Source organism: Pseudophryne corroboree, chromosome 2 (assembly GCF_028390025.1).
Source record: "Pseudophryne corroboree isolate aPseCor3 chromosome 2, aPseCor3.hap2, whole genome shotgun sequence".
Lineage (NCBI taxonomy): Eukaryota > Metazoa > Chordata > Amphibia > Anura > Myobatrachidae > Pseudophryne > Pseudophryne corroboree.
In genome coordinates this window covers 50,658,040-50,684,774 of record NC_086445.1, presented here as the reverse complement: position 1 = coordinate 50,684,774, position 26,735 = coordinate 50,658,040, and the positions used below count along the sequence as shown (strand labels likewise).

The following is a 26,735-nucleotide window of genomic DNA, read 5'->3' as shown; positions in this document are numbered from 1 at the left end:
GCGATTTCATTCGATGACTTTGGGAGAGGCGGAACAGGTGAGTTACCTGCTTTGTGGACCAAGATCCATACAGCCACTCCCAATTCAGCATGAAGACACCCCCACTTTATGATAAGCCGCACCCCTATAAGAGTCTGGGAATGGGGACTACTAGAAGGTACGTAATAGGCAGCAATACTCTTTTATACAAATAGAGGGGATACTTTCCCTTTATTAAATTATGATATATTATTATTATACTTTATTTATATGGCGCAACAAGGAATCCGCAGCACCCATTACACAGTACATAATCAAATGAGCAAACAAGAAAACAGCGCTTACAGTTCAAAACAATATAGAACAGGTATGGAAAACCAGGGGTCAGGTGCCATCAAAGGGAGTATGGAATATAAGATAGTGTAAGTAAGAAAAGGAAAGGCGCATGAGGAAAGAAGGCCCTGCTCTTGCGAGCTTACAATCTAAAAGGTGAAGGGCTAACAGACCGGGGTGACACAGAAGGTGTAGACAGTGAGCATAGACAAGAGGGTTAGGATGAGAGACAGCTGGGTTGGTGAAGAAGTGGGTCTTGAGAGCCTGTTTGAAGTTCTGTAGAGAGGTGCAGAGGGGGAGAGGTAGAGAATTCCAGAGATAGGGAGCAGCACGTGCAAAATCTTGGAGATAGGAGTGGGAGGAGGTCATCAGTCGGCAGGAGAGATGGCATGCATTAGCAGAGCAAAGACGATGGGTGGGAATGTAAAGGTAGATATGGTCAGAGATGTAAATGGGAGAGGAGTGGGTGAGGGCTTTGTAAGTGAGTGTGAGAAGTTTGAATTGGATTCTGAATGGGAAGGGGAGCCAGTGAAGGTCCTGCAAAAGAGGGGAGGTGGATATAGGACATTTGGGGAGGAAGATGAGACGGGCAGCAGCATTGAGGATAGATTGGAGTGGAGAGAGGTAATTGTCAGGGAGGCCAGTTAGGAGGAGATTACAGTAATCCAGTATGGAAATAATCAGTGAGTGGATAATGATTTTAGTAGCATCCTGGGTGAGAAAGGGTCTGATCCTGGAAATGTTTTTGAGATGAAAATGACAGGTTTGTGATAGGTGCTGAATGTGTGGTTTGAAGGAGAGGGAGGAGTCAAGGATTACTCCAAGACAGTGCACTTGGGGGCTAGAGGAGATAGTAGTGCCATCAATAGATAATGAGATTGTAGGAGGTGAGGATATGCTGGAGGGAGGGAAGATTTGATAGTTTCCTACATTTGCAGTGACAAGCTAAGAGCAATGGGGGTCATTCCGAGTTGTTCGCTCGCAAGCTGCTTTTAGCAGCTTTGCACACGCTAAGCCGCAGCCTACTGGAAGTGAATCTTAGCTTATCAAAATTGCGAACGAAAGATTAGCAAAATTGCGAATAGATACTTCTTAGCAGTTTCTGAGTAGCTTCAAACTTACTCGGCATCTGCGATCAGTTCAGTGCTTGTCGTTCCTGGTTTGACGTCATAAACACACCCAGCGTTCGCCCAGACACTCCTCCGTTTCTCCAGCCACTCCCACGTTTTTCCCAGAAACGGTAGCGTTTTTTCACACACTCCCATAAAACGGCCAGTTTCCGCCCAGAAACACCCACTTCCTGTCAATCACATTACGATCACCAGAACGAAGAAAAAACCTTGTAATGCCGTGAGTAAAATACCTAACTGCATAGCAAATTTACTTGGCGCAGTCGCAGTGCGAACATTGCGCATGCGCAGTTAGCGGAAAATCGCTGCGATGCGAAGAAAAATACAGAGCGAACAACTCGGAATGACCCCCAATGTCAGCAGCAGAAGGTCAAAATTGATGATATCGACGTGGTTAAAATGCCTAAACCATTAATGCCCACACCTGCAAAATGTTGACATCGGAAATGTTGACACTGTCATATTGTCGACATTTACAGGAGGTTTAGGGTTAGTATTAGCGGGGTTCTGTCTTAGTAATGTAGATGTGCAATGGTCTATAACTCCATTTAACTGCGCTATAAGTGATATTATTAAGACTACTGGCTTGTACAACCTGTCCTATCCAGGTTCCATTCCTATAAAGTGTAAATGCCCCTTTATGAATGCAGGCTTGCTCTTAGCATATGTTATATATTCTGATGAAAGCTTCAGGTGCTGTCTGGCTGCACTTAGCACAGTGTACAGCAGTAAGACTCCAGCTATAATTGTCTAAATGTAAAGCACAAAACAGCCTGAAGAAGCTCTTCTCAGCTTTCCCCTGAGCTGTATGATAATGGTCTATGAGGAATTACAGCCACCTTGTCACATCTGTACTCTCCAAACTTCACCCCCCGGACAATCTGCTGATAGATGAGATTGGTCGCAACGTTGTCCTCGGTAGGGTTGTGCCATGGGGTGAAGATCTCCTTCCTGAAGAAGAGTCTCCAGGGTGCGTTCCTCTCCTGCGCCCCCTGCTCCTTGGCGTACTGCTCGCACTGAGACACAGCGTCCATCACATGGTCATTCCCACTGCCCAGCGAGGACACCTGCCGGCAACCAGGTAAGACGCACATGACAAGAGATAACAGAAACTTTATATAGTATGGACCACATGTAAAGTACAGTATTGTGAGGACAACATGATATAGGAGAATTCACTCACAAGCAAAACAAAGATTTAGCACTGAACATGTCTTTCAGTTCTGCATTTTGAACCTTTGGGGGAGATGTTTCAAACTTTGGAGAGAGATAAAGTACCAATCAAAAAGCATCCAACTGCCATGTTACAGGCTGTGTTTAAAAAAATGGCAGGAGATGATTGGCTGGTACTTTATCTCTCGCCACTTCATCTCTCTCCAAGAATTAATACATCTCCCCCTAAATCTACAGATAGATCAGGAGAAAAGAAGTCTCAATCCTCATCAACTACAAAACTATTTTGTACCTTATCGAACAGCGCTATGTATAACGAGAACCCAAATCTATCTTTCAGGCTGATTTTGTCTGACAGTGAGTTGCAGAGCTCCTTGGCTGTGGTGGCCGAGTCAGTGAGAAGGGTCTTCGTTGTCCCATCCATGAAGGTCACCGGGAGCATGATCGGCTTCTTGGACTTGGTGGCCTTGAGAGAAGACAGGGAAACATGGATGCATATATGTAAAACACCGGCTGTAATAGGAAGTCTTCAATTTATACTGCTGCTTCCAGTTATGCAAAGTTATGTAAATTAACCGAGTCTAAACCTGAAGACCGTGCCTCTTCACTGCTTAACTTTATTGACAATTACGTTTTAACAAAGTATTATTCAAACACAACAATAGGATTTTTTTTTTTTTTTATTATTTATGAAGATGGTGCTTACAAGTAGTTTATAATCAGTAGATTAAACATTGTTAGTAATATGCTTCTTTGTTTTATTCCGATTCATATTTACCTGAAGCTCCAGCCAGCTTGGGGGCTGCGTCCTGGTACCATTAGCAAACGTCCTTCTCAGGCGCTCTTCACAGTAAGGAGCGTATCCCGGGGGGCCGCCATTGATAAAGTTTCTGAGGTACTGGAATCCAAACACAGTAAGGTAGGTACAGTACACAGCAGAATGTAGGTACAACATCTCTATTTTACTAAGATAGAACTGTCCAGTAAACACAACGGAGGTAGCCATTAATTTACGCAACTGAGACACTGTTATGATAACTATAACTAAGTTCTAGGATAGATTCTCAGCCTGAACATGCACATCTAGTATCGGGTATGGACTGACCTTGACAAATTTCTCTGAGGGGGCGAAGCATCCCACGCACAGAGACATGAGGATCCAGCCACGGGCATGGCTGCTCTTGGAGGGGTTCTGGGTGAGCTGCTTGGAGATTTGGCAGTAGATTTCATCCCTGCAGAATGAAGTATAAAGGCTTGGAAGATAGAGACTGTGTATTTGTGACATAAGACATATAAAGCAGAGCCTGTCCTGTTGGCTATGATACAAAGCAGAGCCTGTCCTGTTGGCTAGAACACACAGCAGAGCCTGTCCTGTTGGCTAGGATAGAAAGCAGAGCCTGTCTTGTTGGCTAGGGTAGAAAGCAGAGCCTGTCCTGTTGGCTAGGGTAGAAAGCAGAGCCTGTCCTGTTGACTAGGATAGAAAGCAGAGCTTGTCCTGTTGGCTAGGATAGAAAGCAGAGCCTGTCCTGTTGGCTAGGATAGAAAGCAGAGCCTGTCCTGTTGGCTAGGATAGAAAGCAGAGCCTGTCCTGTTGGCTAGGATAGAAAGCAGAGCCTGTCCTGTTGGCTAGGATAGAAAGCAGAGCCTGTCCTGTTGGCTAGGGTAGAAAGCAGAGCCTGTCCTGTTGGCTAGGATACACAGCAGAGGCTGTCCTGTTGGCTAGGATAGAAAGCAGAGCCTGTCCTGTTGGCTAGGATAGAAAGCAGAGAATATCCTGTTGGCTAGGGTAGAAAGCAGAGCCTATCCTGTTGGCTAGGATAGAAAGCAGAGCCTGTCCTGTTGGCTAGGATAGAAAGCAGAGCCTGTCCTGTTGGCTAGGATAGAAAGCAGAGAATATCCTGTTGACTAGGATAGAAAGCAGAGCCTGTCCTGTTGACTAGGATAGAAAGCAGAGCCTGTCCTGTTGACTAGGATAGAAAGCAGAGCCTGTTCTGTTGGCTAGGATAGAAAGCAGAGAATATCCTGTTGGCTAGGATAGAAAGCAGAGCCTGTCCTGTTGGCTAGGATAGAAAGCAGAGCCTGTCCTGTTGGCTAGGATAGAAAGCAGAGCCTGTCCTGTTGGCTAGGATACATAGCAGAGGCCGATCTGTTGGCTAGGACAGAAATGTGTCCCAGGCCTGTATGCTGAGATACAAGTATAGCGCATTCTGTGCCAGATTCAGATAAGTACGTAATGTGGATATTATTTATGCAGTTACACATGCGTCGCCTTCGCACTGCGTACTAGCCAAGGTACCTAATCCAGTGACCAGAATACAAGACATAGCCTTTTCTCGGGGCAAGTGTTCAAAGCAATCCACACACTGGAGGGCAAATATATGTTGTGGTGGCTAGTATACAATACAACTCCCATCTAGTGGCCATTATGCAATATAGGACCCACTGAGATGTCAGGTAGGGGTGCAGTCCTCCATGGCCATTTGGCCCATTTTCCATGCTGAGGATGACAGACCAGAGAATGCTGAGTAAGTAGCTGTGACGCGGCTGGAGATAACAGTGTACATGAACCTCTGTGCGGACTATTATTTATTAATGCCAGTACATTGCTATTGATACCATAGTCACACAGATGGCGGGAACCCGTTGACTGACGGCACAGGTGGTACGTGATGCCAAAAGTTGCTGCTTAATTATTTATTTCTGGGGATACTGCAAATTACAGAGACCTTTATGTAGTGGGCCTGGGAAGGAGAGTACTGGGGTTCCCATTACACACATACAGCGGAAGCAACCTTTCATGGGCTGAACCTTCCGTGGGCCGGTGGTGCAATTCATAGCGAATCACGTCATCAGACAACTTGCCCCACTCAGTTTACCTGGAAAGTGTCGGAATCTCACCCTTAATCCTAACCCCTAACACTAATACCCTAACCCTCACCTTTATTCCTAATACCTTAACCCTCCCCCGTAAGCGCCTTGAGTACTATTGGAGAAAGTGCGCTGTATAAGTAAAATTATTAATAATAATAATAATAATAATAATAATCCTTACCCCAAACACTAATACCCTAACCCTCACCCTTAATCCTAAACCCCAACTCTCACAATTAATCCTACAATCCTAACACTAACACCCCAACCCTAACCCTTAGTGTGAACCTTGACCCTAGACCCTAATACTAATACCCAAACCTCTAACCCAAACCCCTAATCCAACTCTAGCCCCTAACCCTTATAACCACAGCCTTAAAGGCCAGACTAGATGATCCAAATAGTTCTTATCTGCTGTCAAATTCTATGGACGGAATTCAATTGTTTTTCCTCCAGCAACCACTAGATGGCACCCAAATGGTGCTATTCAATTTTAGGCTCCGTTCGGGACAGATGGCTGCCAGCGTCTGCACGCCAGACACACTAACACCCAACTCAAGCACAAGAAAAGTTGTTGTTTTTTTAACATTTGTTTTGATGGTGAAAAACGCATTTTGCTATTAGGTTTGATTAAAAAAGCAAATAACCTTCCATAATATTGCATGTATAATATTCCTTCTCATGAATAAATGAACGTAGCAAACATTGGCCCCCATTTATCAAGTCTTGGAGAGTGATAAATTGCACGGTGATAAAGTACCAACCAACCAGCTCCGAACTGTCATGTCAAAGTCTGTGTTTGAAAAACGACAGTTAGGAGCTGATTGGTTGGTACTTTATCACCGTGCTATTTATCACTCTCCAAGGCTTAATAAATCGTACTCTAAAATACGCCCGCAATACCCATATAATACAGCCCCTATCAGATGGCAGAAAAATACTCTTTTCCCACAGCGCTACTCTCAAGGCAACTCCTGCTAATAATTTCTTGCAGAAACTCCATTCCCCAGTCCTTACACCCTGGCTGTTAGAACAAGGGTTTGTACAGGGGGTCAGTGCGCACGCAGCAAGGTTCTGACCGTAGCGCAGGCCTCAGGATGCCGTTCCCGATAATGAAATGGAGTTTCTCCAGGTTAGAGGTGGGGCGATCTTCCAGCATGCTGTTCCCGTGCAGGGTGGACTCTCCGTCATGAAGTCTCTTAGTCACCTGTACAAAGGTCGAGAAATAATTGATTAGGGGTGGGGGGGTAAAGCGATGGGAGACAACATAAAGCAGTTTTCCCTATTCGTAAGATTCTATTGCCTGTATATAAGTTATATAAGAATGACAGAATATATTTAATACCGCACCTCCTCTGTTAACTTCGACTTCTTCTTTAAAGTGAGCGAGACCAGCTTGTGCCGGACACTGTTCCTCTTCTGGCTGTCAATGTGCGCGTTCTACACAGGACAGAAAATGCGGAGAGAATCAGGCACGTGCGCCAGCTTGTCTTTTTGTGCAGGTTTTGGACCTGTATACTTTAAATGTGCAGGGATTTATCAATGTTCAAATCACATTCCATATGGATGACAAGCAGAAATAGGAGACGGCAAGTAAGGTTCCGTTGGTTGCAGAATTTATATTTCTGCAAAGAAATCCGCAAACATAAAGAGCAAAATTCTTCTGACTTACAGGCGTATTTATTAACATCTGCGGCCTGCCCCCAATATTAAGGTCTCCTTATCGCCACAATTCCTACCAATAAGGAATCTTTATCCACCTTAATGTATTATTACTGAGAAGCCAAGAAAGGGGCTCCGATACGAGGCCATCTTTACTTTATGCTTCGGCCAGCTGATGCGCTACTGTGCATGCGCCAACATCCTGAGCGCATATGTGAGTGTGCAGCACCGGGGAGGGATTCTATGGATCCCTCACCGGGTACATTCCGCGGATGTAGCCTACAGACTACAACGGGGTAACACAATCTAAAGATGGTGTTAGAGGTCAGTCTCCGCAATGCTTTGCACTCCAGACTTTGGTATATAGAAAAGCCTAGCAGACCCCATAATATGGGGGGCAGCTTCTGCTCTCAGAAATGGAGTGACCGCTGCAAATATTGGCGATTTCTGCTGCGGTTCCTCCATGGTACATCAAGGAGAACCTAAATGGTTGCGAGTACCCTCAAAAAACTGGTGTTTTAGGAGGAAATCGATAATATTTGATTAAAAAAAAGCATTACTAACTGATCCAGTTTATGGGGAGAGAGTTGGGCCAGGATTTATTACACTGCTGTTTTATCAGCTTGCTGCCGATTCCTCATGCAGCTTGAAGACAAATGCCCTTATTTATCAATGAGTGATAAATTTCACCGTGAGTGATAAACTGCACCAGCCAATCAGCTTCTAACTTCCATGTCACAGGCTGGGTTTGAAAAATGACAGTTAGGAGCAGATTGGCTGGTGAAAAATGTATCACTCACAGTGAAATTTATCACTCATTGATAAATAAGGGCAAAAGGGATTTATCCAACCTTTCAAAGATGAAAATAGAGGTGTTCACCATAGTAACCAATCAGACTCTCGCTATCATCCATCTAGTACTTTCTAAAGACTGCTAGCTGGAATAGGATTGGTTGCTAAGAAGCAGATTTGATAAGTTCCAAAGTCACACATCTAGCTGCCGAAGCTCAACCCACAATGCCAACAGATATGACTGCTGTATTCTTGAGGGTCGCTGGAGTCTTACCTCCCCCTCTCCTTGTAGGGCCTGAAGCTCTCTTTTATAGGTCTTCTTCCCCAGGGTCTCGTAGATCTTTGTCATCACAGGGATCTTCTCCATGCCGTCGCTCATGGCCGTGTGGTACTTTGGCTCTGGTAGGTCACCCATGAAGCGGAGAATAGTAATCCAGACAGCAAGTGCAGCCTGCAGAGCCAATGCATATTTATTATGATATGGAGTCATGTGGTTAGTCACGTGATCACGTGTGTGTTTAGGCGGCGTTACACCATAACAACCGGTATAGGCCAATAAACCAATGTAGTTCCAAATAACCACAGACAAACAACTGAAAATACTACTGTATGACTCTAGGTCACAGGTTCTCAAACTCGGTCCTCAGGACCCCACACAGTGCATGTTTTGCAGGTCTCCTCACAGAATCACAAGTGAAATAATTAGCTCCACCTGTGGACCTTTTAAAATGGGTCAGTGAGTAATTAATACACCTGTGCACTTGCTGGGTTACCTACAAAACATGCACTGTGTGGGGTCCTGAGGACCGAGTTTGAGAAACCCTGCTCTAGGTAATGCACAGCAGATTGACACCGTACAGTGTAGTTTATTAGGTTATACTAGAGCAGGAATTGAATATAGCATTGTGATGTGTGTACATTACATGAATGTTAAATCACAAATATATCTCCTCAGTTTATGGGCTATTAAATACCCTACCGCTATGGAAAAGCCAACGCTATAATATTAACTGGAAAGCAAATTTGGGCCAATAGGAGGCAAGGAATGGTCGGGATTTGGAACGGCTAAGCACTCCAGCAACATCTGGTGGAAGGCCCATGAATAAAGTATTGCTGCATGACTGTGGCCAAAGGCATGATCTCTCTCAGGTTTATGGTACTTTCCTTGACCGGGCTCTTCCCGAACAACTTTGAATGGCGTAACATACATACATTCCCAGACAAGTCTGCAGTACACTCACTTCCGAAGAATGTTAAAGATAGAGACACCATACAGATGGGGCTTGCCTTTTTGGCCTTCTAGCTCACAGAAATATACAGATTCACCATTCAGGTATTTATAGGAATGGGGATGAAACACTACCGAAGCCTATGTCGCAATCTCGCCTACCCACATATGAGCTTCTACAATTTTAAGACAACATGCTTTATGATAGAAGAGCCATAGGCAAGCGCAGGGGGGCCACTTGACCCCTTTTCTCTTGTCAAGTGGTTCAAATTATGACAGCAAAAGCAATGGTATATAATACGATTAGTAGAGCTGCAGCCACATCATGCAGTGTAAGGGACAGAGCAGAGCTGCTGCACATGCCCAGTGGTAGCAGCTTCTTCTACCAAGTTTGCTGTGTGTGTGGATTTGAGTCCTCAATCAGTGCACTAGACAAGAGAGTAGCTACCAGGAAGAAGAGACAGGAGCCTTACCATGAGGTGGGAGAATGTGTGCTTAGAAAGTGCAGGACTGGTTCTATTATGTTTGTGTATTTATTTATTATGGTATGTTTAACCTTTTCCTGACCACTTATTCAGATTATTTAACAGCCTATACTAGAGACCATCTATAGTGTTAAATATTAATACTGTATTCCATCCAGTATCCAGTGTATAAAAGACCAATTGATTCATTAATGTCCAGGGTTGTTACTAGGTTCTTCTACCGCTCCCCAAGACTCCTGCACTTGCTCTAGTGTTTCGCAGAGTAGGAGATTGTGTACTGCATCTGGAAACCCCCCTCTAGATATCCTGCCTTTGCCACTGAGAGCCTTAGGTGTAAATGTACTGTTGGTTTTCTCATGTAGTTTGGAGACAAAAAGCATAAACTGTTTACATAGAGCCGGATGAAATGACCCCCGAGTCCGGCCTGCATCCCGCACATCCGGCCCATAGTGTTGCTGTTTGGAAAACCCTAAATTGCTTGTGGCTTAGGGCAAACTGCCTCCACTGTAAATAATATTTTGTAGAAAACATGAACTAGAACGACAAATGATACAGTGCCTGTTATGCAAAAGGCAAACGTTAGTTCTTCCGTCAGCTCTTTTACGTTAGATATAACACCCATACTTACCAGTTGGTCACCTTCATCTTCATGGTAGAGCAAGGGCTGTTTTAGGGGTCTCCGGATGTAGGTGTTGGTGGTGGTGCCCTGGAAGTACGTGGCTGCAAACTTTGCAAACTTGTACTCGGAAAGGTCTTCTTCTTCCTCTTCTGGGAGCGGCGGAGTATCGTCCAAATCCTCCTCCTCCATTTGGCCCTGACCTCGCTCCAGATCCTGAAGAAGGAGCATTTTAGAGGTGGGATTAGAGATGAGCGAACACAACGCATTTTACTCGTAGACTGGCTAGTTAATTTATCGTATTGCTATTTTTTTCAAACTAGCAATCTCAAAATGCACAATCTGCACATCTGAAGACAGCTCTTAATCTTCTACTATATCCTTATAAAAATGTGTCCCCTTCCACCCAGCTAGTCTAGAAAAGTCTTAAGAAAATATCATATAAATACCTCAAAACCGGTCGGAGCCTGTCCCTCCTGCCCTGGCAGCGATGTTGTGTTCCCGAGGAAGCCAAACATTTTGTCCACCATGTCAGAGTCATTTACTGGTTCATTTCTGGCCTTCTCCATCTTGTCCAGCAGTTCCTTCTTCCTTCTGGCTTCCTCCTTCTCCCTCACCTCTCTCTCCGCATCTTCACGGGCCAGCAGGGCCAGGCGCTCCTAGAGGTGAGCGCAAGAAATACTATATGAAACAGATCTGAATGCGACCATCGATACTGACAAATCCAAGATTGTGGAGTCTGCGAGAGCACTCTAATCCATAAAAGTGTGCTTATGGCCAGAAACTGTATGCAGGACCGTCTGTTTGTATGGGCTCAATGGGCACTTGCCCAAGGGCGCCAGGAGTCTAAGGGCCCTAGACTGATAGCTGAGGGTCCCCACTTTCCAGGGGAACCAGATTTTTGAAAGTCAGCCCTAGGCAACCTGAGATATCCGACTTCGAAGCAGTGGTCCCCATCCGAGCCTGTTAATTGCTCTTTCCACCCAGATATCTCAGCTTCTGTCTGACTTAGAGTTTTTATGAGGGTTTACTCCAAAAGCTGGGACTCTTCCCTTTCAGTGGACACTGTCAGCTTGTCTCTACTATGCCCAGAACCAGATATAGCACCCTTCCAGCAGCTGGTCCCTGCTCCAGCTCCACACGCCTGGTATGCAGTTTTATATTTTCGTCAGCAGATTGCTCTGGCTCCTGAACTCTGATACCCAAGTCCCCAGTACCTCCTGAAAGGTGTCCCTAGTACCTCCTGAAAGGAGGGACTCTTTAGTGTTTTACCCCATTTTACCCCATTGAAAGCTAAGAAATCTATTTACAGGAACTGGAGATATCTGCAGTCAAGCAAGCTGCCCTCCTACCAGAAAATTATGAATATTAAGCCACCTCCACTATCAACCCCTCCCCTGTGTATTAAACACCCCCTGCCACCTTGAAAGTCATGTACCACCTTAATTCAGCCCAATGCCCCCTTCTACAGTTTAGTGTTCTAATCTCCCACCATCTGTGCAGTAAAAGAGTAATTAGCAAAAATTACTGCTCCAGGTCCTACATGCTGAGCGGAAGATAGAACACCTCCTACCGCCCGTGGGACATCGAAGCTGCCACTGATAGCACCCCCACCCCTACCGCTGGAGAAAGGGTAGGGGCCCAAGTGCATTGCTTTGCCCAGGAGCCTACACTGCTGTATGCAAGTCCATTTGGCATTTATTGATGATTCACACATGATTATATGATGAAGGCTTTGTCCACCTGATATGGACAGCAAGACGGATTCCCTTAGTTCTGGTCTATACAGTATGTGTCACAAAATGAAAAGTCAGGAGACTGTCATAAAGTTGTGGTAAAGTCCCAACTTTCTCCCGCACCATAAGGGCTCAGTGTATCCGGTTAATAATCCAATATGATACCCTTCGTTGAACATCAATGCCTGGCCTGGGCCATTTAGGACTCATATTCCGCCCACTAACCTAATTCACTGTAATTTACCTCATGAACATCTGACCAAACCTGCAGCGTCTTGTGTTGAGCGTAGAGAGTGAATGCAACAACTCAGTATCAGACATTATTATGTGCATGAGGGCAAATACTTTACTTGGTGATTCTTCTCTGCTTCCTGTTTGGCATTTTTCGCACTCATCTCCTTCTTCAGGCGCTGTTCCTCGGCCACGCGCATCGTCTCCGCTTCCAGGCGCCGGTAATACTAAAAAGGATGAGAGATGTATAACCGGCTCTATACAATATTTGGAGTATGTCTCTCCTAAACAGTTCATTTCCTACAGAATTCCATTTTTGTTTCACAATATCTCCGTACACCACAAATTCCGCAGAACGATCAACTACAGAGGCTTATACTCTACAATACATAGAATATTCAACTGCTTTCATCATTTCAGTATTTTGCTGGACAATGCATGGTATTCCACTCAGAATCCTCACTGAATAACATTACGTGATAGATGTGAAGACGTGCAGAACTTTGAGAATAACTCCCAAAATTCTATAAGGGGTAAATTTACTGAAGCCTCTAAAACAGAGAATTGGTGCTGTTGCCCATATCAACCAATCAGAGGCTGTATGTCATTTCTCTATTGCCTTTTAGAAAATGATAGACAGCGTTTGATTGGTTGCTATGGGCAACTTCACCAATTCTGTTTTTGAAGCTTTAGTAAATTTACCCCATAGAGTAAAATATTAAAGGTACCAGTAATCAGAGCATAGAGTAATCTTTTCATGTCAATCTTCAGAGTTCTTGTACCTCTCCCTTAAGGCGCCTGTACAGTCGTCGTGCAATCATCCCCCTGGAGTAGGCCTGAATGGTGAACACAGCCCACAGCCGGTGCCTGAAAGCCTTTCGCACTAGGTAACCACGGCACCGTGCCTGGAAGTGACTGATACGTTTGCGAGCGATATGGTACTGCTGGTGAAGCTTCCTGGAGCGGTACAAGGCCTGAAGCCGCAGAAAACCTATCTTCATCTGGTGAAAGAAAACACGTGGGATGGCGAGAGTGAATCCATCTTATAGGCAGCAGGTGCCACAGTTGTTATTCTGTGGTCTATTCATGAAGCAGTGAAAAGTGTGGCAACCAATCAGTGTTGTGGTAACATTTATAAAATGCATTTTATAAAAATATACAGAGCAGCTGATTGGTTGCCATGGGCAACTTCTCCACTGGCTCATTTCTCCACACTTTTCACTGCTTCATGCAACAGGGTAGACACAACGGGAGGGGTAAAACAAATGATTGATGACCTAGGTAGGCTTGAGAAATGGTCAAGAACGTGGCAACTACAGTGTAATGCTAAAAAATGCAAAATCATGCACTTGGGTCTCAAAAACCCAAAGGCTAAATATAGTATCAAGGGTACTACAATGGAAACTACTGAGGAGGAAAGGGATTTAGGAGTCACTATTTCAAGTGACTTGAAGGCAGGAAAGCAATGCAACAAAGCACTGAGAAAGGCAAGTCAGATGCTTGGTTACATAGGGAGAGGAATCAGTAGCAGGAAAAAAGAAGTAATATAATGCCACTGTATAGGTCATTGGTACGGCCCCATCTGGAATACTGTGTCCAGTTCTGGAGACCATATCTCCAGAAGGATATAAATACATTAGAGAGTGTACAAAGAAGGGCAACTAAAATGGTGCATGGCCTACATCACAAAACTTACCCGGAAAGGCTAAAAGATCTTAACATGTATAGTTTGGAGGAGAGAAGGGAAAGGGGAGACATGATAGAAACTTTCAAATATATCAAGGGTCTTAACAAAGTTCAGGAGGGAAACATTCTTCAAAGGAAGAGAAGTATTAGAACTTGAGGACACTATTTATTGGGCAAAACAGGAATAAACATGTATTAAAAGTTCTGCGCACAGGAGTTAGGATAATGCGCCAAAGAGCTACTGAGAGATTATCGGCTACCATAGACCTTACCACGGTGTAGTTCTTCCTGCAGTTATGCCCTCGCCAGTATCTCTGGATCAGCAAAGCAGATTTTCGGACTTTTAAGAAATTGGACCTAAATCAAAATAAGCAATCGGATTAGAAATGTGTATTTCTGTTCAGTATGGTGTAGTCACATATGTAGTGGAAGGATTAGGGTTAGGCACTATGGGGAGGGTTACGGTTAGGCTACACAAGGTGAGGCTATGAAAGGGGAGGGTTAGGCTTCAGGTGGGGAGGTTAGGGTTAGACACTGGGGGGAGGCTTCAGGTGGGGAGGTTAGGGTTAGGCACTGGGGGGAGGGGGAGGCTTCAGGTGGGAAGGTTAGGGTTAGGCACCGGAGGGGAGGGGGAGGCTTCAGGTGGGAAGGTTAGGGTTAGGCACCGGGGGGAGGGGGAGGGTTAGGCTTCAGGTGGGGGGGTTAGGGTTAGAGATTCTGCATTGACGCTTTTTGCAGAGATGCAGGACGTTTTATCGCAGCAATGTATTATAAAGAGAGTCCCTGCAGAGTTGTTACGGTAACTCACCCTTCTGGCGATCTCTCTGCCCGGCACATGTGCGAGATCAGGAAAACCTGCAATATTTCTGGGAGATCCAACTGTGCATGTGCAAGAAGTGAATGGAGACGGCAGCGGGACATGTAAGTAAGAATAGCGCCTTCCTCAGCTGGCGCCATGTGTTATTAGACAAGCGTCGACATTCTGAGCTTTTCATCGCTTAGTAAGTTTCACATGTCGCCGACCAAAGGCCGTGTTGTTTGGAGAAACCAAAGGCGCAGTGTGGAATATAACTGATTTCTCCATGGATTGCCCTTTAATACATTCTAGATAAGTAGTATAGTAAAAGGGGTTATCACTGCTTGATGCATCAGCACCTTAGTGACTATAGAGGGTGCACCAGTGACTGGTAGCAGGGGTCTATTTACTAAGCCTTGGAGACAGATAAAGTACCAACTAATCAACTCCTGTAATTTTACAAACACAGCCTGTAACACGTCAGTTAGGAGCTGACTGGCTGGTACTTTGGGGTCTATTCATAAAGCAGTGAAAAGTGTGGAGAAGTGAGCCAGTGGAGAAGTTGCCCATGGCAACCAATCAGCTTTGAAGTAACATTTATAATTTGAATACTATACAACTGTACGGAGCAGCTGATTGATTGTCATGGCCAACTTCTCCATAGGCTCACTTCTCCACTCTTTTCACTGGTTCATGAATAGACCCCTTTATCTCTCTGCATGGCTTAGTAAATAGACCCCTTAATCAGGTGCAGGAGAGGTAAGTATCTTCTGCATGCCTCCTGTACTCCAGCGGTCAGTCACTGCCGCACTCTTACCGCAGTCTGTGCAGGGGAAAAAGCTTGGTGACAAGTCTCTATCACTCTGATCTTCCTCCTACAGTGACCATATCAGGGGTGGAGGAAGGGAAGACATGCCGGGACCCCAGAGGCGATGTTATGACCCCGGATCTGCTCTCCTTACCGTTATCTGTAGCTTACATTGGTTTATGAGTGGAATGCCCCTGTGTACGGAGAACCTTCACTGTTTACCAAACACAATAACGACATTCCTGTTACACCCACCTGTCTTTGAAGCCCCGCACCACTTTCTGGATGAGGATGACCTTGTCAGTGATAGCTTTGTCTCTTTCGATTTCCAGTAGCATGTCGTGGTGGTCCTGTAATACAAGATATTCCTGCATCAGCATCCAGGATGGAGAAACTGGGATGCATGAAAGGTTTCAGAGTCTGCCTGCAGGCAGAGCCGGCCCTAACCAATATGATGCCCTAGGCAAGATTTTGGCTGGTGCCCCACTGCTAGTTCCGCCTTTGACCTTGCACCTCTTTCCCAGCACCATCACCCCTCACCCATAGCAGTCCTTATTTTGGTATTTGTACCCCCTATATTTTAAATAGGAACAGTTCGCACATTTGGCGCACAGCCCAAAAAGGGGTGTGTTTTTGCTGGCAAGCGGCATGGCCACACAATAGTAACCCCAAATCCAATTACGCCACACAGTACTGCAACTTTATTCACATTTGATCATGCGATAGTGTCCCTAATTCATATTACATCCCACAGTAGTATCACTTTACCTTATAAACGTTACTCCTCACAGTAGAGCCCCTTATTCACATTACATCACACTGAATTGCTCCTTATTCACATTACACCACACCCTATTGCTCTTTATTCACATTAGACGACACAGTAATGCCCTTTCTATATGCAATGCCACATAGTAGAGCACCTTATACACATAATGCCACACATTAGTAATGCATTTATACACATAATTTCACACAGTAATGCCCCTTACACATATGAGACACATTATTAATGTCCTTATAAACATAATGCGCCTTACACATTATGACAACCTTTATTAATGCCCTTTTACACATAATGTCCCTTACACATATGCCGCACATTAATGCCCTTATACACATAATGACACACATAGTGCCCCATACACATTTGCTGCACATTATTAGTGCCCCTATACACATAATGACACACATACAGTAGTACCCTGTTCCACATATGCCGCACATTATTAATGCCCTTATACACATAATGACACACATAGTGCCCCTTACACATATGTTGCACATTATTAATGCATTTTTACATGACACACATAATGCTCCTTACACATATTCTGAACACTACTGTACAACCAACCCACTCACATGCACACAGCACTCACACTGCCACTAACACTGTGACCTCTGCCTCTGCTTGGATACAGATGTGTCCTCATAAATCTTGCATCAATGCTAACGTCGGGCACCTTTTTTTTATGAAAATGCATCTTATTTGCATTGCTATGTGGCTAGGATGCACAAGCAGCTTCTGCTGATTAAACTGATATGCAGCATGCCTATATACTGAGTGAGACTGTGGCTGTATCTGCATATGAAATGCTACACACAGAATATAGGCATGCCGCATATCATTTTAATCAGCAGAAGCTGCTGATGCCCCTAGGCATATCAAATGCCCCAGGCAATTGCCTAGTTTGCCTATGCCTATGACCGGCTCTGCCTGCAGGCACCAACCAAAGCATCTTCAGATGGGTTCCTGAGCGCCCACTCCTTCCTATGGAAATAAGCACCAACTTGTGAAGAGGCATCCGATCGGATCCCTCAGCCGCCTCTGCACTATGTGCCCTGCACATACATGAATTCAAGTCACGCATCCGCCGATGATTTTAATGGACAGCTGCATACTGCGGCATTACATTACATGGACCCTTACAGAATGTTGCTATGGGAACCACAAATGTCAAGTTGGACTTAAATAAATGCAAATATGCATCATTAAAAATAAATCAGTATTATAAATGCAGAGAACTATTCCCACAATAGCAGCCTGTAACCGGCTTGTTGGGATTGACACAACTTCCGTCCATCCCGTGTTTATCGGCACATGTTGCTATTACAGAATGTCCATCCAGCTGTCCACACGTTTTCCTGCTGGGGGAACCTCCATTTCCTCCTAAAGTTTCCTCTCGGAGTGACAGCTGCAGGGCTCCGATAAAAGACATTAAAGGGGATTCACAGCAGAATAGGATGTCATAAAGACGCTCGTCATGGGATGCATGGCGTTAGACATCTGGGAAATGAGAAAGTGATGCTAAATTTGAGAAGTTCTAAAAAAGAAGCCTTCACGTTGTTTTCCGGAGTGAAATCAGGTTGCTAGTTTCATTTCTATGGCAACGTTTTATGTGTGTGAAACGCGTTGTTACCGAGTACCCTGTCTGGTTTTTAATCTACAAAATATACATAAAAGGGAATATAGGAAGCAGGGGAGCTTGCATGACAAGCAGATATAAGCAAATAAACCTGCTGAAAAAGAATTCATAATCCCACTTTAATTATCCAGACTCAATTCGATTGTATTGTACTGTGTAACATTGTGTTGTTCTTTTTGAACACGTGCATTATCAGTATCACAGGGAAACTTGTAGGCAAGATATTGATCTACTGTCCAGCCTAGTTTTCAGGATAGGAACCAGAAGGAGAAAACTAAAGGTCCTGTCTGCTTTAGGGGTTTGTAGGAAATGGTGGTGCACATACAGTATAGGTGCACTCTCAGGACAGTCCAAGGGCTCAGCGTGCACTATGGTCACCTGTATAAATGTAAGTGTGTATGGTGAGTCTGTACTTGGTAGGGACAAATAATAAGCCATAAATATTTTATAGTAGAATCCCCGTTAAGGCACAAACCCCAGTTTTATGAAAAGTGTTCCAAGACATCACTACTGAGGACAGACAAGGTAAAGGCTGTTCCAACACACTCCACTAGAACATTACAGTAAATGTCCCTGTATTGTACAAACTAGGCATCGTCATCACCCGAAGTGTGGCATCTCCGAAGCTGATCCCATCTCTAGCGGTCACGGAGAACTGAGAACAGTCTGCAATTTTCCATTCTAGCAACCAGCACACAAACACATCATCATTTACCACCTTATGACATTCTGTACCTTCAGGAAAATCTTTGTTTTGCCTATCTGCCAATCATCGTCCTTCCCTAGCACGCACTCCGCTATACGTTGGCACGTCCCTCGCAGATCCCCCTGGGCATAGAAAAGAAATTATACATAGCATTGAGTGACACAGGATTACTCCTGAACCAGATGACAGTAGGTATCTTTATCCCATTAGAACAATCTCATGCCCTCTACTCTGTTACCAGCTTCTAAATAAAATGCAGAATTTGTTCCTTTTGAAATTAAAAATGAATTTTGCAGTCAGTTGTATTAGAGATGTTTGCTTTGGTGATCTGGGAATCGCAGTAGAAAAGCCACGCCCCCCTATTCTGTTCTTATCTTTACAGACTACGGCTGTCACTTACACACAGAGCCGGCCCTAACCAATATGATGCCCTAGGCAAGATTTTGGTTGGTGCCCCCTAGCACCACCGCTGGTTCCACCTCTGACCTTGCACCCCTTTCCCAGCACCATCACCCCTCACCCATAGCAGTCCTTATTTTGGTGTTTGCACCCCCCATATTTTAAATAGGAACAGTTCACACATTTGGCACACAGCCAAAAAGGGGGGTGTTTTTGCTGGCAAAGGGCCATGGCCACACAATAGTAACCCCAATTCCAATTACGCCACACAGTACTGCAATTATTTATTAATTATTATTTATTCACATTTGATCATGCAATAGTGTCCATAATTCATATTACATCCCACATTAGTATCACTTTACCTTATAAACATTACTCCTCACAGTAGAGCCCCTTATTCACATTACATCACACTGAATTGCTCCTTATTCACATTACACCACACCATATTGTTCTTTATTCACATTAGATGACACAGTAGTGACCTTTCTATACACAACGACACATAGTAGAGCACCTTTTACACATAATGTCACACAGTAATGCCCCTTACACATATGAGACACAATATTAATGTCCTTATAAACATAATGCACCTTACGCATTATGACAACCTTTATTAATGCCCTTTTACACATAATGTCCCTTACACATATGCCGCACATTATTAATGCCCTTATACACATAATGACACATAGTGCCCCCTACACATTTGCTGCACATTATTAGTGCCCATATACACATAATGACACACATACAGTAGTACCCTGTTACACATATACCGCACATTATTAATGCCCTTATACACATAATGACACACATAGTGCCCCCTACACATTTGCTGCACATTATTAGTGCCCCTATACACATAATGACACACATACAGTAGTACCCTGTTACACATATGTTGCACATTATTAATGCATTTTTACATGACACACATAGTGCCCCTTACACATATGTTGCACATTATTAATGCATTTTTACATGACACACATAATGCTCCTTACACATATTCCAAACACTACTGCACAACCAACCCACTCACATGCACACAGCACTCACACTGCCACTAACACTGTGACCTCTGCCTCTGCTTGGATACAGATGTGTCTTCATAAATCTTGCCTCAATGCTAATGTCGGGCACCTTTTTTTATTAAAGTGCATCTAATTTGCATTGCTATGTGGCTAGGATGCATGAGCAGCTTCTGCTGATTAAAATGATATGCAGCATGCCTATATACTGTGTGAGACTGTGGCTGTATCTGTATATGAAATGCTACACACAGAATATAGGCATGCCGCATATCATTTTAATCAGCAGAAGCTGCTGATGCCCCTAGGCTTATAAAATAACATGTAATGCAATTTATTAAGAATACCTATAAAATAGCAATAATTACTGCATAAACATTTGTAACCAAAAATAAAAAACAATATAAACAATCTAAGATGGCAGTGAATGAAGCGTAGCAATTTAGATGTAATATAAAATGAAGCTTAAATGAAATTAGCACTGCCATATATTGATAGTATAAAGCTGGTAAATCCACAGCTGTAAATAGAGTGGAGCGGAGACGTTGGGGGTCATTCCGAGTTGATCGCTCGCTGGCTAGTTTTAGCAGCCGTGCAAACGCTATGCCGCCGCCCACCGGGGAGTGTATTGTAGCTTAGCAGAAGTGCGAACGCATGTGCAGCCGAGCTCTGCAAAACCAGTTTGTGCAGTTTCAGAGTAGCTCAGAACCTACTCAGCGCTTGCGATCACTTCAGCCTATTCCTGTCCGGATTTGACGTCACACACCCGCCCAGCGTTCGCCCAGCCACGCCTGCGTTTTCCCTGGCACGCCTGCGTTTTTTCCAAACACTCCCTGAAAACGGTCAGTTGACACCCAGAAACTCCCACTTCCTGTCAATCTTCTTGCGGCCGTCAGTGCGACTGAAAACTTCGCTAGAACCTGTGCAAAATCATATCGTTCGTTGTACCTGTACGTCGCGCGTTGCATTGCGGGGCATACGCATGCGCAGAAATTACGCTTTTTGCCCTGATCGCTGCGAAAATCGGCAGCGAGCGATGAACTCGGAATGACCCCCGTTATGCTCACCCCTGACCAAAGATTAGTTCTCACCCGCTGCAGATATTGACCGTACTTTCCCGCCGATGGCAGTGTACGGTCAATACCTGCAGCGGGTGAGAACTAATGTTACAAATGTCTATGCAGTAATTAGTGCTATTTTATATGTATTCTTAATAAATTGCATTACATGTTTTTTTATATACGCTCCTTGTTTGTTGAGTCTATACAAACATTACGCTATTTCTATGTTTAGGCATCCAGTTTGCCATATAGGAGCAGCTATAAAATAAAAAACTATACAAAGGTGCTTTTTTAATTGCTAAATTATTTTTAAGTGTTTATAGCGCCCGATTTCTCAGTGGAATCTATTTCCCTGTGATACTATTGTGCATGTTATTACAATGTATATGTGCAACTATTCCCAGCACCACAAATGTGTTAAGCACATTGCATTGCCCAGAATTCACATCATGCCACATAGAAACCCCTAGTTTAGTGTTCATTCTAGCACCCTGCACCTGTCATAACTCATGCAGTTCCTCTTTCCTGCCTGGGGTGTCGTTCTCTGCTCTGGTGCTTCTAGCACACTCTGGTCTGTATCTCAGCTCTGAGATTAAGACCAGAGTGTGATAGAAGCACCAGAGCAGAGGGCGACTCCCCAGGCAAGAAACAAGTACTGCACAGGTTGCGACAGGTGCAAGATGCTAAAAGGAACAACACTAGTTCACATTATGACCCATCGACCCCCTTACTGTGTATGTAGCTTTGATCGCCTTGTCGCACTGTTGTTAATCCAGCACTGCGGGTGAAGGGTGCATATAAAGGATTAGGAAGAGGCCTAATTTGCACCCTAATAACAATTGGGACAGCTGACAGGTATACGGTTACTGAGAGATGGATGAGGCATCTTCATTACATACAGCAGTGAACAAATAAGATTTTACTTACCAGTAAATCTATTTCTCGTAGTCCGTAGTGGATGCTGGGGACTCCGTAAGGACCATGGGGAATAGACGAGCTCCGCAGGAGACAAGCCACTTTAAGAAAGAAATTGGATACTGGTGTGCACTGGCTCCTCCCTCTATGTCCCTCCTCCAGACCTCAGTTAAAGAAACTGTGCCCGGAAGAGCTGACAGTACAAGGAAAGGATTTTGGAATCCAGGGCAAGACTCACACCAGCCACACCAATCACACCGTATAACTCGTGATAAACTTACCCAGTTAACAGTATGAACAACAACAGAGCATCGGATAAACCCTGATGCAACCATAACATAACCCTTATTTAAGCAATAACTATATACAAGTATTGCAGAAGAAGTCCGCACTTGGGACGGGTGCCTAGCATCCACTACGGACTACGAGAAATAGATTTACCGGTAAGTAAAATCTTATTTTCTCTAACGTCCTAGTGGATGCTGGGGACTCCGTAAGGACCATGGGGATTATACCAAAGCTCCCAAACGGGCGGGAGAGTGCGGATGACTCTGCAGCACCGAATGAGCAAACACAAGGTCCTCCTCAGCCAGGGTATCAAACTTGTAGAACTTTGCAAAAGTGTTTGAACCCGACCAAGTAGCTGCTCGGCAAAGCTGTAATGCCGAGACCCCTCGGGCAGCCGCCCAAGAAGAGCCCACCTTCCTTGTGGAATGGGCTTTTACTGATTTTGGTAGCGGCAATCCAGCCGCAGAATGAGCCTGCTGAATCGTGTTACAGATCCAGCGAGCAATAGTTTGCTTTGAAGCAGGAGCACCCAGCTTGTTGGGTGCATACAGGATAAACAGCGACTCAGTTTTCCTGACTCTAGCCGTTCTGGCTACATAAACCTTCAAAGCCCTGACCACACCTAGTAACTCGGAATCCTCCAAGTTACGAGTAGCCACAGGCACCACAATAGGTTGGTTCATATGAAAAGATGACACCACTTTTGGCAGAAATTGCGGACGGGTCCGCAATTCCGCCCTGTCCATATGGAAAACCAGATAGGGGCTTTTATGTGACAAAGCCGCTAATTCCATTTCTGACACACGCCTAGCTGAAGCCAAGGCTAACAGCATGACCACCTTCCACGTGAGAAATTTTAACTCCACGGTTTTAAGAGACTCAAACCAGTGTGATTTCAGGAAACTCAACACCACGTTAAGATCCCAAGGTGCCACTGGAGGCACAAACGGGGGCTGAATATGCAGCACTCCCTTTACAAACGTCTGAACTTCAGGAAGAGAAGCCAGTTCTTTTTGAAAGAAAATGGATAGGGCCGAAATCTGGACCTTAATGGAACCCAATTTTAGGCCCAAAGTCACTCCCGACTGTATGAAGTGAAGGAAACGGCCCAGCTGGAATTCCTCTGTAGGGGCATTCCTGGCCTCACACCAAGCAACATATTTTCGCCATATACGGTGATAATGTTTAGCCGTCACGTCCTTCCTAGCCTTTATCAGCGTAGGAATAACCTCATCCGGAATGCCTTTTTCTGCTAGGATCCGGCGTTCAACCGCCATGCCGTCAAACGCAGCCGCGGTAAGTCTTGGAACAGACAGGGCCCCTGTTGCAACAGATCCTGTCTTAGAGGCAGAGGCCATGGGTCCTCTGTGAGCATTTCTTGCAGTTCCGGATACCAAGTCCTTCTTGGCCAATCCGGAACAATGAGTATTGTTCTCACTCCTCTTTTTCTTATGATTCTCAGCACCTTGGGTATGAGAGGAAGAGGAAGAAATACATAGACCGACGGGAACACCCACGGTGTCACCAGTGCGTCCACAGCTATCGCCTGAGGGTCTCTTGACCTGGCGCAATACCTCTGTAGCTTTTTGTTGAGGCGGGATGCCATGATGTCCACCTGTGGCAGTTCCCACCGACCTGCAATCTGCGCGAAGACTTCTTGATGAAGTCCCCACTCTCCCGGGTGGAGGTCGTGCCTGCTGAGGAAGTCTGCTTCCCAGTTGTCCACTCACGGAATGAACACTGCTGACAGTGCTCGTACGTGATTCTCCGCCCATCGAAGAATTCTGGTGGCTTCCGCCATCGCCACCCTGCTCCTTGTGCCGCCTTGGCGGTTTACATGAGCCACTGCGGTGATGTTGTCTGATTGAATCAGCACCGATTGGTTGCGAAGCAGGGTCTCCGCTTGACTTAGGGCGTTGTATATGGCCCTTAGTTCCAGGATATTGATGTGAAGGCAAGTCTCCTGACTTGACCACAGACCCTGGAAATTTCTTCCCTGTGTGACTGCCCCCCACCCTCGGAGGCTTGCATCCGTGGTCACCAGGACCCAGTCCTGAATGCCGAATCTGCGGCCCTCGAGAAGGTGAGCACTCTGCAGCCACCACAGAAGAGACACCCTGGCCCTGGGGGACAGGGTGATCAGCCGATGCATCTGTAGATGCGATCCGGACCACTTGTCCAACAGATCCCATCGAAAGATCCTCGCATGGAACCTGCCGAAGGGAATGGCCTCGTATGACGCCACCATCTTTCCCAGGACTCGCGTGCAGTGATGCACCGACATCTGTTTTGGTTTTAAGAGGTCTCTGACCAGTGTCATGAGTTCCTGAGCCTTCTCCGTCGGGAGAAAAACCTTCTTCTGGTCTGTGTCCAGAATCATGCCCAGGAAGGGCAGACGCGTCGTAGGAATCAGCTGCGACTTTGGAATATTCAGAATCCAGCCATGCTGTTGTAACATTTCCCGAGAGCGTGCTACGCTGATCAGCAACTGCTCTCTGGACCTCGCCTTTATGAGGAGATCGTCCAAGTATGGGATAATTGTGACTCCTTGCTTTCGCAGGAGCACCATCATTTCCGCCATTACCTTGGTAAATATTCTCGGTGCCGTGGAGAGACCAAACGGCAACGTCTGGAATTGGTAATGACAATCCTGTACCACAAATCTGAGGTACTCCTGATGAGGTGGATAAATGGGGATATGAAGGTAAGCATCCTTTATGTCCAGAGACAGCATAAAATCCCCCTCCTCCAGGCTTGCGATGACCGCTCTGAGCGATTCCATCTTGAACTTGAACCTTTTCAGGTATATGTTCAGGGATTTTAAATTCAATATGGGTCTGACCGAACCGTCCGGTTTCGGTACCACAAACATTGTCGAATAGTAACCCCTTCCCTGTTGAAGGAGGGGAACCTTTACCACCACCTGCTGGAGATACAATTTGTGAATTGCAGCTAACACTATTTCCCTCTCTAAGGGGGAAGCTGGCAGGGCCGATTTGAGGTAACGGTGAGGGGGCATCTCTTCGAATTCCAGCTTGTCTCCCTGAGACACAATCTCTATAGCCCAGGGATCCACCTGTGAGTGAACCCACTTATGGCTGAAATTTCGGGGACGAGCCCCCACCGGGCCTGGCTCCGCCTGTGGAGCCCCAGCGTCATGCGGTGGATTTAGTGGAAGCCGGGGAGGACTTCTGTTCCTGGGAACTAGCTGTATTGTGCAGCTTCTTTCCTCTACCCCTGCCTCTGGCAAGAAAGGACGCATCTCGGACTTTCTTGCCTTTTTGTGATCGAAAGGACTGCATTTGGTAATACGGTGCTTTCTTAGGTTGTGAGGGAACATATGGCAAAAAATTTGACTTTCCAGCCGTAGCTGTGGAGACCAGGTCCGAGAGACCGTCCCCAAACAATTCCTCACCCTTGTAAGGTAAAACCTCCATGTGCCTTTTCGAGTCGGCATCGCCTGTCCATTGCCGAGTCCACAGGACCCTTCTGGCAGAAATCGACATTGCATTTATTCTAGAGCCCAGTAGGCTAATGTCTCTTTGAGCATCTCTCATATATAGGACAGCGTCTTTTATATGCCCCAGGGTTAGTAATATAGTATCCTTGTCCAAGGTATCAAGTTCCTCCGATAAGGTATCTGTCCATGCTGCTGCAGCACTACACATCCAGGCCGACGCAATCGCCGGCCATAGTAAGGTACCTGAATGTGTATAAATGGACTTCAGGATACCCTCCTGCTTTCTATCCGCAGCATCTTTAAGGGTGGCCTTATCCTGTGACGACAGGGCTACCCTCTTGGATAAGCGTGTTAAAGCTTTGTCTACCCTAGGGGAGGATTCCCAGCGCAACCTGTCCGTTGGCGGGTAAGGATACGCCATAAGCATCCGTTTGGAAATCTGCAGTTTTCTATCTGGAGATTCCAAAGCTTTTTCACATAACTCATTTAACTCATGTGAAGGGGGAAAGGTCACCTCTTGGCTTTTCTCCCCATACATATAAACCCTCTTGTCAGGGACTGGGGTTTCCTCTGTGATGTGCAACACATCTTTCATTGCTATAATCATGTAACGGATGGCTTTAGCCATTTTAGGCTGCAACTTTGCATCATCGCCATCGACACTGGAGTCAGAATCCGTGTCGATATCTGTGTCAACAATTTGGGATAGTGGGCGCTTCTGAGACCCTGACGGCCTCTGCGATGTAGGATCAGGCATGGGTTGAGACCCTGACTGTCCCAAGGCTTCAGCTTTATCCAACCTTTTATGCAAGGCATTAACATTATCATTTAAAACCTTCCACATATCCATCCAATCGGGTGTCGGCGCCGTCGGCGGCGACCCCACATTCATTTGTACCCGCTCTGTTTCC

At 45.3% G+C, this 26,735-nt stretch overlaps 1 protein-coding gene across 6 annotated transcripts in view; it reads right to left on the bottom strand.

Annotated features, from left to right (window-relative positions):
• Window positions 1–26,735, bottom strand: part of MYO7A (myosin VIIA) — a 310,031-nt gene that overhangs the window by 60,644 nt on the left and 222,652 nt on the right. For all 6 annotated transcript variants that reach the window (XM_063951274.1, XM_063951272.1, XM_063951275.1 and 3 more), the window contains 14 exons: window positions 18,691–18,783; window positions 15,782–15,876; window positions 14,195–14,279; window positions 13,019–13,237; window positions 12,356–12,463; window positions 10,719–10,928; window positions 10,282–10,485; window positions 8,215–8,391; window positions 6,837–6,926; window positions 6,566–6,693; window positions 3,721–3,847; window positions 3,394–3,513; window positions 2,908–3,081; window positions 2,282–2,509 (listed from right to left, as the gene is read on the bottom strand). In XM_063951274.1, the coding sequence (XP_063807344.1) occupies window positions 2,282–2,509; window positions 2,908–3,081; window positions 3,394–3,513; window positions 3,721–3,847; window positions 6,566–6,693; window positions 6,837–6,926; window positions 8,215–8,391; window positions 10,282–10,485; window positions 10,719–10,928; window positions 12,356–12,463; window positions 13,019–13,237; window positions 14,195–14,279; window positions 15,782–15,876; window positions 18,691–18,783 (2,058 nt within the window). The remainder of the gene's footprint in view (window positions 1–2,281; window positions 2,510–2,907; window positions 3,082–3,393; window positions 3,514–3,720; window positions 3,848–6,565; window positions 6,694–6,836; window positions 6,927–8,214; window positions 8,392–10,281; window positions 10,486–10,718; window positions 10,929–12,355; window positions 12,464–13,018; window positions 13,238–14,194; window positions 14,280–15,781; window positions 15,877–18,690; window positions 18,784–26,735) is intronic.